Source organism: Salarias fasciatus, chromosome 6 (assembly GCF_902148845.1).
Source record: "Salarias fasciatus chromosome 6, fSalaFa1.1, whole genome shotgun sequence".
Classification (NCBI taxonomy): Eukaryota; Metazoa; Chordata; class Actinopteri; order Blenniiformes; family Blenniidae; genus Salarias; species Salarias fasciatus.
This window is the reverse complement of record NC_043750.1, coordinates 30291708-30303721: the sequence shown is the minus strand read 5'-3', so window position 1 is coordinate 30303721 and position 12014 is coordinate 30291708. Positions and strand designations below refer to the sequence as shown.

Sequence of the window (12014 nt, the reverse complement as noted above, 5' to 3'; positions counted from 1 at the left end):
GTGGAATGACATCAGCTTTCTGAGCATGCTTTTATGTTTCATTATGTGAAGCTCCTGAAAGGAAACGTCTTCCTGTTTGCAGCTTTGCAGTCCACTATATTTTCTATCCACCTTCTCCTCCCCACCCACCTCCTGCTCCTCCTGTTCCTTCTCCTCTCCTCTGCCTCCGCCTCCTTGTAGCCGTCCTCTTATAAAATGACTTCATTTCGTTTCCTTCCTCAGCATTTCCACACTCGCCTTTCTTTTATTTCCACCTCGCTGCAGAGCTGCACCGAGCCAGAGGAACACCAAATACGACAAGCTGCTGCAGGCAGCCCATCCTGCGACATGAAGCCGGAACACAACCTGCGAAAGCGACAACACAAAAAACAGGCAAAAGGAAATGCACATAACAACTTGCAATCCCCAAAGCACAGAGCAACCTGCAAAAGTAACAACATGCAACAATGTGCAACGACACAGCAGAGTGCAACAGCAGCATACAACAGCAACAACATGCAGCAACATGCAACAGCAGCAACACAAACTGACATGCAACAGAGACAACATTTAGCAATTCCAGCAGCAGCAGCATGCAGAAGCAATGTGCAGCAACATTTTGCAGCAAATACATACTGCAGAAAAATGCTGCAGCAACATACAGTAGGAAAATGGAATAATTAGCAGCTGATGGAAGCCAATGGAAACCTGCAGGAGTTGCATGCAACAGCAGCAATGTGCAGCAACAAAATGCAGCAACATGCATCATTAGCATGGAGCAGTAGTGTGATTTTCCAGTTTGGTTTTTCAGGGGGATTCTTGTTGATCAAACTGAGCTGTGATAATTTTCTCTCATGAACTTCAGGATGCAGCTGATGGATGCAGACAGTGAGGAGCAGCTTGCTCGGACAGCCAATCACAGAGGAGGAAGACTCGGGGGAGAGCGGGGGTGGGGTTCCAGGGGGGAGGAGGGGGAGGGCTCGCGTTACAGGAAGCAGCAGAGCCCAGCAGGGATGCTCCTGAATTATTGATGATTTAATGGACAAGCTTTCATTTTTTTTTTCTGCCTCACGTCGCGTTTCGTCTCTGCGAGGACGAGAGTCGCCGTCACCCGAGATTTCCCATGAGGCCTCAGTCACCCGGTCGCCGGTCGAGAGACGGCAAACCTCATCCTGTCCACCGGTAAACACGGAGCGAGTCGGCCGAGCCACACACTCAAAGTCACCTCTGCAGAGTCTTCCTCGCCGGGCGCAGCCTTCATCATGAGGACAGGGCTTTACAGACCCTCCAAACCAGCAGCAGGACCCCCCCACCCCCAACAGAGCTCAGCAACAGTTTCAGCAACACAACAACTGCAACAAGGTGTTGGTATTCAGTTCAAAAAAGCATTCTGAGGGTTCTTAACATAATGATCACAGACGGGCACAAGAAGCAGCCAATCTACTCGTTCAAAACAGCATTTTTGAAAAGTTCCGCCTCAAAAACTTGCACTTTCACTGGCTGTGAACACAGATGTCATGTAAACCCAAAAACAACAACAAAACTATTCAGTTTACAATTGAAAATGTTCTCATGAAAGCAGGACCCTGACTCTGCTGAAGAATCACAGATAAATCCACTAAGACTCTGAAACATGAAGACATAAAGAGGTTTTAATGAAGATTCTTGAGATTCAACTGTAGAAACACAAATAAACTATTTCATCATGGAAGCACGAATACACTACTCAGCTTCTACTGTGATAACAAAGATTCAACTAAGAATTTACTGTGGGTGTGATGATTCCACCTATAGGCAAAAATAAACGTCAGTATTGAGACTCTACTGCAAACCTGAAAACATTTAACTGAGACTCTGATGAAGAAAAGCTGATTTTAGTGAGACTGTATTGAAGAAACAAACCAATTAAAACTGACATTTCACAGCAGAAGGTACTGCAGTAAAATCAAGAATAACCTGAATCTATCAGGACTTTGAGATGGGCAACACCTAATTATTTTTAACGACACAGCCTGGATTAAACACTGAATCAGAGTTTGTGTCGCTGATGAATCAGTGTGTTAGAGCAGTTTCAGCTTTTCTTTGCTTCCTCCCACGGTTCACTAACATGACGCTTCCTTAACTGGCGACTCTAAATTAGCTGTAGGAGTAAATGTGCAACTCCATGGAGACCACTGCTTTACAGCCCATCACCACCATCACCATCATCATCATCATCATCATCATCATCATCATCAGTGTGTGTAGGAGAGACAGTCCACACCCAGCTCAGTGGGAGAAGTGCAGTCAGCTGCAGGAATGTCACCCTGCACTTCTGGTCGGATTTCAACATAAAATCCACTGAATCGGACTCCTTCAGTGGCGGCTCGTAACACGCTGAAACTCTTCAACTTGTTCCTGTTTTTAATTTTAGGAACCTTATGAAGCGGCATCGTGCTGGCTGGAGGTGTTTCCATGGCAATGCCGGCAGCATCCAAATTTGTCTGCAAAGAAATTGTTCAACAGCCAAAGTGTTAAAAAAAAAAAAAAAACTTGTGCTTGGAGATTAGCACACAAACAGAAAGTATCTGTTCACCATCCAATAATTAGACATGAGATCTTGTTTGCAGGCTAATCAACAGATCAAGATGTTTTTCTGCTGGTTTCCTTTTTCATAAAACTTTACGATGAAAAGAGATTTGTGTGCTTGTCATTCAAAATGAGACCGATATAGAGAGTAAACTGAGGTTTATACAGTTTTTTTTATGCATTAAGATTTGCTAGTCTGGTGTATATGTTCACTGTAGCTCCCACGACAGGGATCTGTCCGCTGCAGACCAGAGGAAACACACCAAATTACTTTTGTTTTAACTATGAAGCAGAACTAGAGACAGAGAGAAAAAAAAAACTTGTGCTTGTGCTATTCACTCTAAACTCTCCCACTCACCAAGTGGCAAAGTTTGGTTAAATTGTTAATTTCCGAAACTTCCGCTATGACATGCTATCATAACAACAACTGAGTCATAGCGGCTCAGATGTTGCCCGGGTTAACAAGGTCTGTGTCAGTTGCTAAGGAACCAGGGCAATCTGATGACAAATGGGCAACTGGAACATGGCAAACAAAGACAAGGTCAGACACAAAGGAAATGATGAAGTGTTACGAGACGAGCAATCCTCGAGATGTGGGACCTGTGGTCCTCTGGTTACTTTGAAATCCAAAATGGAGGCTAATTAAGAAATATCTAGCTCAAGGTTCTAACATTTGTAAGCACCACTTACTATCACAACTAGAGATCAATGAAATACAAAAACAATGCAAGAGAGAGCCAGCACACCACATCAGCAGCAGGACAGAGACAAAGGTCTGGTCTCTGTCCTTGTCCTGTTAGATCTCAGTGCTGCATTTGATACCATTGAGCAGAACATCTTGCTACAGAGACTCCAACATATCATTGGGATAAAAGTTATAACACTAACCTGGTTTCAGCAGACTGAAGAAAACCATGGAGCTCCATGGGGTTCAATGACAGGAACCATACTTTCCACATTATGCATGTTTTATGTAGAGAACATTAATAGCAAACCCTCCACTAACTTCCATTGTTATGCAGATGATTCACAAATCTTTAAACAAGATGACAATGATCAACTTGTCAAATTAGAAATTCATATTAAAGACTTAAAAGCCTGGATGTGCTGAACTCAGGTAAAACATACATTGATATATGAGAGTCAAAACATCTGATGGACAAAGAAATGTCAACACAGACTAACAATACATGGTATTACTTTGACCTCGAGTACCACTGTGAGGAACCTCTGCGTTATTTTTAACCAGCACTTCTCCTTTGACTCTTAGAAACAAGTCTGCATGTGCTCTCTTTCGCCTGTAATGTCTCTAAAATCAAGAACACGTTGGCTCAGAGTGACACTAAGAAATTAATGCATGCATTTATTACTTCTACACTAGACTGTTGTAATTCCCTATGCAGTGTCCAAATAAACTCAGTTATATGCTGCAGTGAGAGTACTGGCCGGAGAGATAGTATCGCTCAAACATTAAATTTATCTTCACTGGCTTCGTGTGAAATGCAGAATATAATTCATAATTCTTCTTTTAAGTTATAAAACTCCAAACATCCAGGTTCCATCGCATCTTTGAGTTGTTCATCTAACATTGCCTCAGTACCATTTTTAGTTCTCAGGTTCTCAGAATGCCAGCCTATTGGAGGTTCCTCAGTTTCCTAAAAGTAGTATGGGAGTTAGAGCTTTCAGCTATCAGTCTCCACACATGTGGAACCATTTTCAGTTAGGGGGTGAAAACACTCTATTATTTCAAGATTAGATTCGAAGACGTTTCTTTTTCATATAGCTTACATCTAGGGCTGGTTCAGACTACCCTGGGCCATTTTCTTGCTAACCTGCTATATGTTTAGACTGTTTTTCACAGTGCACATTTTTCTGTCTTGCTGACTTATTTGAAAGTCTCACACGAGCTCTCATTTCTGGTTCCCTTTTTTTTAAATGAAGGGGAGATTTATTCAGGTTGTGTTTAGAAACCTGGTCTGTCTGGCATTTTGAGTCCGCCCTCCAAATGGGACACTGCTGGGAGACCTTTCCTGCACGGGGCTTCCTTCCTTTCTCGCTCTGCCAGTGATATTTCATTATAAGGACTAACATTCTGTCTCTCTCCCCTTCTTTCTGACAGAGGAACTTAAAGTTCCTGGTCTGAGCTTCCACCACATCTGCAGTGCAACTCTCAGTCTAGGTTCTTGACTTTTAACGCATTTTCTACATGAAGACCAGACTTTAAAAGTTCCTCTCTGATGAGGTTTCTTGTTCAGACTGGAATGTTTTCTTGCTGCTGTAGGTTTACACTGCTGGAAGGTTTTTTTTTTTTTTTTTTTTTTGTTTTTTTAATGACTGCTTCTCTTCATCCATTTCTGTGGCAACATCTCAGTAAATTAGCTGTCTCTCTCTCATGTAGCCTGTTCTCTCTTTTCCTCTCATCATTCCGCTGCTCAGCTGAAACATTTGGGAGCTCTGTGTTCATTTTGCTGAGATACTTCTTGTTATCATCTTCCTCCTCCTCATCGTCGTTGTCGTGGTTCTGAATCCCTCTGCAGCGGGTGTGGATTTTATTGTGAAGGCGGGGCTCGGTGACTTCCGGCGCTGATGCGGTCGCCGCGTGCCATTTGACGCATCTCGGACTGTCCATCAGTCGGCATGACAACGCGCTCTCGAGGGCAACCGGGGAACGGCTGACGGGCGCGAGGATGGCAGCAGAAGATGCCCAGTAACGGGAACAGCGGCGGGAGCTGCGCGAACGGCAGCACCGGGACCTGCTCCGGGACCACCGGCAGCGGCTCGGTCCATGTCCCGGCCATGGAGAGAGCGCGGCCGGCCACGGTGACGGTGTCCGCGGTGAGCCTGGCGCTCAGCGTGCTGTCGCTGCTGCTGCTGGTCACCGCCATCTCCACCGACCACTGGTACGAGACCGACACGCGCCGGCACAAGGACAACTGCGACCGCCACGGGTCCGACTCCAACGACCAGAAGAACCGGGAGATGCCCATCTACCACCTGCCGCTCGTGGACACCGGCAGCGGCGGAGCGCGGCAGCGGGACGTGGCGCTGATGAAGCCCGTGCATGTGGGCAGCAGAGAGGAGGAGCTGCTGGAGAACTGGCGGGCCATCCTGGGGATGGGCATCCTGGAGACCGAGTGCGGCAGGCCGCTGTTCTCCACTCACTCCGGCCTGTGGAGGAAGTGCTACTTCAAGGGCCTGGACCCGGACATCGACAAGCTGATCGACCGGGGTCAGTCACTGCGGACGCACACACATACACACACAGACACACACACAGACACACACACACACACACACACACACACACACACACACACACACACACACACACACACACACACACAACCACACACACACACACACACCACACACGCACTGAGACATACACACACACACACACATACACACACATGCACTGAGATACACATGCATTGACACACACACAGTCAGACACACACAAACACACAAACACACAGACACACATGCACCGAGACACACACACACACACACACACACATACACACACATGCACTGAGATACACATGCATTGACACACACACAGTCAGACACACACAAACACACACTGATACGCAGACACACAAACACACAGACACACACTGACACACAAACACACACATGCGCTGAGACACACGTGTATTGACACACACACACAGACACGCACAGACACACACAGACACGCACACACACACAAACACACACTGATGCACACAAACACATACACGCACACACACACAGACACTAACACACTGAACCAGGAGACAGAAACACAATAACTCACACGCAGAAAGAGAGACACTAACACACAGACACACACACACTGAAACACAGACACACACAGTCTTAAACACGCAAACACAGTGAGACACACACACTGAACAACACACACACACACACACACAAACTCACAGGGACACAAACACATTGAGAGACACACACATTCACCAAGACACAGACACACACACTGAGACATAAACAGAGACACAAACATAATGGCACACACAAACACACTGAGAAACACACATACACTGAGACACACACTCACACAAGGAGACGCACACACACCTGTTGGAGACCAGATGACATCATGGAGGTGGTGCTGGAAGAACCATGTGACTGTAAACAGCAGGTCTGTGGTGTCGGAGCTGGAGGATTGTGGGATTTGGTGTCAATCATGAATTCGCTGACATCACTTCAACATGTTCACCCAAAGCTGCTTCCAGAAAAAAAACCGGGACACTGGGTGAAACGCTGCAGCTTTGTGTGGGACTGTCTCAGCTCCAGTCTTCATCATCTTCGCCCAGCTCGGAGGAGCAGCACTGATTCTGGATCCGCTCCCTACGCTGCGATTCAGCCCGGATTGAGCTCGCTAACAATGGTTTCATCAACTGCTCACAGACAATGGTGTTTAGAAATGTTTCTGGGTCCATTCGGTGACTTCTACTTTTATCGGTTTACACATCATTGCATTCATTAATATTTTATGGTGTCCCAGCTTTCCTGCAGCAGGAGTTTCAGTGTTTTTACCTCTCCGGTGCAAAATTCTGCAAATGATGTTGATGGGACTGAATAGCAACAATAATTTCAGTGACATTTGAACTGCTTTTTGGTCTGGGGTCCAGGCGTTGGTTGCTTTGCTGGTTTCAGGTTCAGTTTCTACTGGTTTAGAGTTGGGTTCAGACTGGTCACGTACGGATCTGAGGCTTCTTTCACTCTGGTTTGGGGTTGGTCTCAGACAGGCTGTGATTGTGCTTCATTTGGGCTTCTGCAGGCCGAGTCATCAGCGCTGAGCGTCGTGTCGGCAGGTTTTTCTCTGCAGTCTCTGGCAGGCTGCCGACCTGAGAGCTGGAGGTCAGAGCGGCGGTGATCAGAGGAGAGCCGGACGCCGACAACACTCAGACCACACATCAGATTACAGCACTCCAAATCACATCATCCTACATTATGTTACATATAATTACACTGCATTAGGCTGGACCCCGAGCTCTGATCAGATTAGAGGAATCGATCCCTGAGGGGACGACCAGCAGCAGACAGGCGGAGGACGCCACTTCCTGATGGTCCGAAGGAACGGATCATTCTCCTCCACAGCCTGATGTCTCCAGTGTGTTTACTGTTGTTATTACAGAGTGTTAACTCACACAAGCAGCTGCAGCTCACACACACACAACAGAAGCAGACGATCCACACGCCAGACTACATTTCCCAGGTCGCACCTGTCCATCTCTCTTTTGAGCCTCAGCTGAGGGGAACCGGACGAGTTCATTGGTCCTGGTTAATTCTCACTAACAAGATCTGTTAAAGTGACCTCTGAATCAAACTGTGTATGCATGTGTGTGTGATTAAAGATGTCTCGCCCGCAGGTATCGCAGATCGCTGCACTGCTGTCAAGTATCACTTCTCTCAGCCAATCAGATTGAGGAACATCCCCCTGAACCTGACCAGGACCATCCAACAGGATGAGTGGCACCTGCTGCGTGAGTGTACACACACACAGAAGCCTAAACACATACATGCACGCACGCACATAAACACACTAGGATGCGGTGCTGTAAACCAACAACAACCGACAGTGTTGCCATGGTAACTGACTCCCCAATGCACTCTTATATAAAACTGTCATGGCAGGTTTCCATGGTGACAGGTGACAAAGCAGCGAGCAGCCGTGAAAGGAAACAACACTAAAGCTTGAACCTGCGGACGAAACACAGTCCACCAATCAGAACCTGGGGTTCACATTGATGTCAGAGGGTCGGTGTGACAGTGAGGCGTTCAAGGCCTCTGGTCACCTTCGTACAGTTTTTACACATAGCTCTGGAAATTATTTAAGGGTGCTTTCACACGACACTGCATGGTCTGGACTACAGTTCGTTTCAGAGATGATCTGCTCCGTTTAGGGAGATGTGAAAGCTCACCCGGTCTCTGGAGTGTACCAAGAAGCAAACTCTGGTCCGCCTGAAAATGTGGCTTTTGGTTCACTAAGCAAGTGAACTGTGGTCTGTCAGTGGACCGACATCGGGGACATGACGTACAGTGCAGTGCGTTTTTTGGGTAGTAAACAAGCAAAGCTACCAGCGCCAATCTGATGAGAGACTCTGAGCAGAAAGAAAAAGTTGGAAAATGTTTCGTGGGCAGATGTGGAGTAGTGAGGAAGTGCAGGTGCTCACTGACATAGAGTGAGAGGACTACATATCGCAGTTGTTTGTGTTTTTTGTTGTGAATAAGCCAGCTGAAGAGGATGAATTTTCACTTTCAGTGTGTGTGCCAGGTTTCTACTTTGACATGTTTTTTTCCCCACACGTTTCAGTGTTTGTTTCTGTGATAACACCACAAACCAGCAGCTGTTGTAATTGCGTGACGTGTTCCAGGCAGTTTGATCTGCTCTCAGCGTGAAAACAAACCCAACCAATTGATGTTGTGAAACTTTTCAGCGTAGTCAACCCAATCCAGCCGAGTTCCTGGACATTCCTGATGCGAAAGCACCCTACTGCAATTTCTTCAATTGTCAGCATATCTACATATAAGACAGCTGTTCCATTCCATACAAGCACATCTTGTACAGACTAGGTGATTATCTGAATCAGATCTTATTAAACAAGGAAACGTATCAAAACCACTGTTGTGCTCATCACTATCCTAATGCAATAGTAGTGTAAGAAGTGCAAGTAGTGTTTTCAAATAATTAAAAATAAGAACTATCATCCATGCCTAAACAATCTTAAAGAAAAGTGTTGCTTGAGGAAAAGAAGAGTTCAGTTTTGGTTTTATTGGGAGGATGGACACTGTAAAATCTCTAAACAGTGGGTCATAAGAACAAGGTCAAGTGGAAAACAAAGCCACAGTTTGGTAAAGCGTGAAAACAACTGTGCACTGACCAGGATGACTGTCCCCTCATTTGAATGTCAGAAACAGCAGGATAGCTTCAAGTGAACTGCAAAAACAATGGAAAATGGCAGCTGTGGTGAAGTATACAGGAAGATCAGCTCCAAACAGGCTCCTCGGGGGACAGATCAAGTCATGTAGAGCCAAAAAAAAAAGCCCACTATCAATGAGAAGCAAAGAAGAACCAGGCTGAAGTTTATGAAAAAAACATAAGTATTGGACCACAGAGGACTGGAGTAAGGTCATCTTCTCTGATGAGGTCAAGTTCCAGCTGTGTCCAACACCTGCTCATCTAATGGTTAGCTGGAGGTGGAGCGGAGTGTCCAGCAGCTGCTGTGGAGGATCGGTGAATATCTAAGGATGCTTCAGCAAGGTTGGAAATGGGCAGTGCTGTATTTGTGAAGAACGCATGACTCAAGTCATGTACAAGGTTGTATTGGAAGAAAACTTGCAGTAGCAGTAGCATTGTACTAGCAGTACAATGCTCCATGCCACACAACTACGTAAGTCAAGGTTTGGATGAAGGACCAGCAGAACAAGACTCTGCCAGAGACAGCCCAAACTCCAGACCTGAACCCCACTGCAGGTGATGAAGAGGAGGATGGATGGTGACGAACCATCAAGCCAAGCTGAGCTGTTTGAATTCTTGCACCAGAAATTTCACAAAGTGACATAAGATAGAACATGAGAATAAAAATCAGGGTGATTAATTCCCACAACTGTTTCTGTTTGTTGGTGAAGATTTTTAATGTGTGTGTGTGTGTGTGTGTGTGTGTGTGTGTGTGTGTAGACCTGCGGAGGATCACAGCTGGATTTCTGGGCATGGCTGCGGCCGTCCTGCTGTGTGGGAGCATCGTGGCCTCAGTGGGTTTTTTCTGGGAGGAAAGTCTGACCCAACACGTGTCCGGCCTCCTCTTCCTCATGGCAGGTAAAGCTCTCTCCTGGTCTGTAGCAGCAGAGCGCCGTCGCCCTCTGCTGGCGGCTCTCGGAACATCACACCACATAACTGCATCAAATTAAAAGATAAAACAATTGATCTAAAAGAGACAAACAACCAAAGCTGGTTATTCAGCAAACAACTACTCCGTCATCTGTTCCAGGACCTTTGATCTGATGGTCACTGATCTATTCATAGATCTGATTTCTCAGCTGGTGGCGGACCTGATCTCTGATCTGGTGTCCGATCTCTCCCCAGGGATCTTCTGCACCATCTCTCTCTGCACGTATGCAGCCAGCGTTACCTATGACCTCGCCAGGAATCCGCCCTTCATCTATGGTCTGCCGGCGGACGTGGATCACGGTTACGGCTGGTCCATCTGCTGCGCCTGGGCCAGTCTAGGTCTCATCGTGGCCGCCGGCTGCATTGGGACCACGTTCCCCTTCCTGAGCCGGGCTGGGCGACTGCGTTCCAAGACGGCCCGTGAGTCCTCCGTCTGAACTGTGGGCCGCCAATCAAACGGAGGGGAGCGGAACCAAGGAAGCAGGATTCATACTGTGGACCAAGGACTGGGTCTGGACCCAGAGGATTCATAAACGCCAGGCTCTGGACGCCTTCTGCAGGATGCCAGAGGACTGATGACGCCTCCCGCTGGCTGTTTGTTATGGAGACACAAATGAGAACAAGGTGAGACCAGAATCCAGTCCGGGTTTCACAGCCATGGATCCGAGCTCTGCGGTCCTGGCGGTGATGTCACTGTGATGTCACTGTGATGAACGGTGACGTCACTGCCGGGTGGACACACCTTCATTATCCAATGTAATTAGTACTAATCTGCTCATCAGGTACTCCACCACCTGCTGGGTGACCCGTTTCACCGGACTGGTGGAAAATATTAACCTGCAGCTTCCAGAACCGCCTAGACCCATCCGACATCAGGCACACACAGGGTCCAGAACTTCAGCACCACAATCAAATCCAAAACACTGACAGACCTGCAGGTCCAGGTCCTTAGCAGATCGAAAACAGGCCCAGGTCCTCAGGAGATCATTTACAGGTCCAGGTCTTCAGCAGGCCCTCAGGAGGTCCAGGTCCTCAGGAGATCCTCAGAAGGTCAAGGTCTTCAGCAGATCGTCAACAGATTCGAGTCCTCAGGAGGTCCAATGCCATTGTTTCTCCTCTGGAGGTCCCCAGCAGGTCTTCCACAGGTCCGGGTCTTCTGGAGATCCTCAGCAAATCCAAGTCCCCAGCAGGTCTTTCATGGGCTCAGGTCCTCAGGAGATCCTCAGGAGTTGAAGGTCTTCAGCAGGTCCTTGGGACATTCAAGTCTTCGGGAGGTTCATGTCCAAAGTAGGTCCCCAGCAGGTCCAAAGCAGATCCAGGTCCTTTGGAGGTCTTTGCAGTTCTTGGTGGCCCTTGGGAGATCCTTGTCAGGTCCTGGCTCTCTGAATTTTCAGGTTCAAAGCAGGTCCAGGTCCTTAGGAGGTACTCAAGAGGTCCTTGGCAGGTCTTTAACAGGTCCTCAGCAGAGCAATGTCTTAAGTGGACGTTGGACCTGGATTTTGTGGAAAGGCCCGGTGGAGACCTGGATCTCATTTTCTGTTGTTTGAATTCATCTCCAGCATTGCAG

At 47.2% G+C, this 12014-nt stretch overlaps 1 protein-coding gene across 1 annotated transcript; it reads left to right on the top strand.

Moving 5' to 3' along the window:
• Positions 1 to 5112: 5112 nt before the first annotated feature.
• LOC115389687 (transmembrane protein 178A) lies at positions 5113 to 10988 on the top strand. Its single transcript, XM_030093220.1, has 4 exons — positions 5113 to 5776; positions 7929 to 8042; positions 10238 to 10375; positions 10643 to 10988. The coding sequence occupies exons 1-4, from the start codon at positions 5248 to 5250 to the stop codon at positions 10882 to 10884; spliced, it is 1023 nt and encodes a 340-aa protein (XP_029949080.1). The 5' UTR covers positions 5113 to 5247; the 3' UTR covers positions 10885 to 10988.
• Positions 10989 to 12014: the final 1026 nt, after the last annotated feature.

Bases quoted from the DNA above. Each gene is read 5' to 3' on its own strand.
- LOC115389687 (XM_030093220.1), top strand. From the start codon at position 5,248: ATGCCCAGTAACGGGAACAGCGGCGGGAGCTGCGCGAACGGCAGCACC. The intron at 8,043-10,237 runs GTGAGTGTACAC...GTGTGTGTGTAG, and splicing joins GGATGAGTGGCACCTGCTGC to ACCTGCGGAGGATCACAGCT. The intron at 10,376-10,642 runs GTAAAGCTCTCT...ATCTCTCCCCAG, and splicing joins CCTCCTCTTCCTCATGGCAG to GGATCTTCTGCACCATCTCT.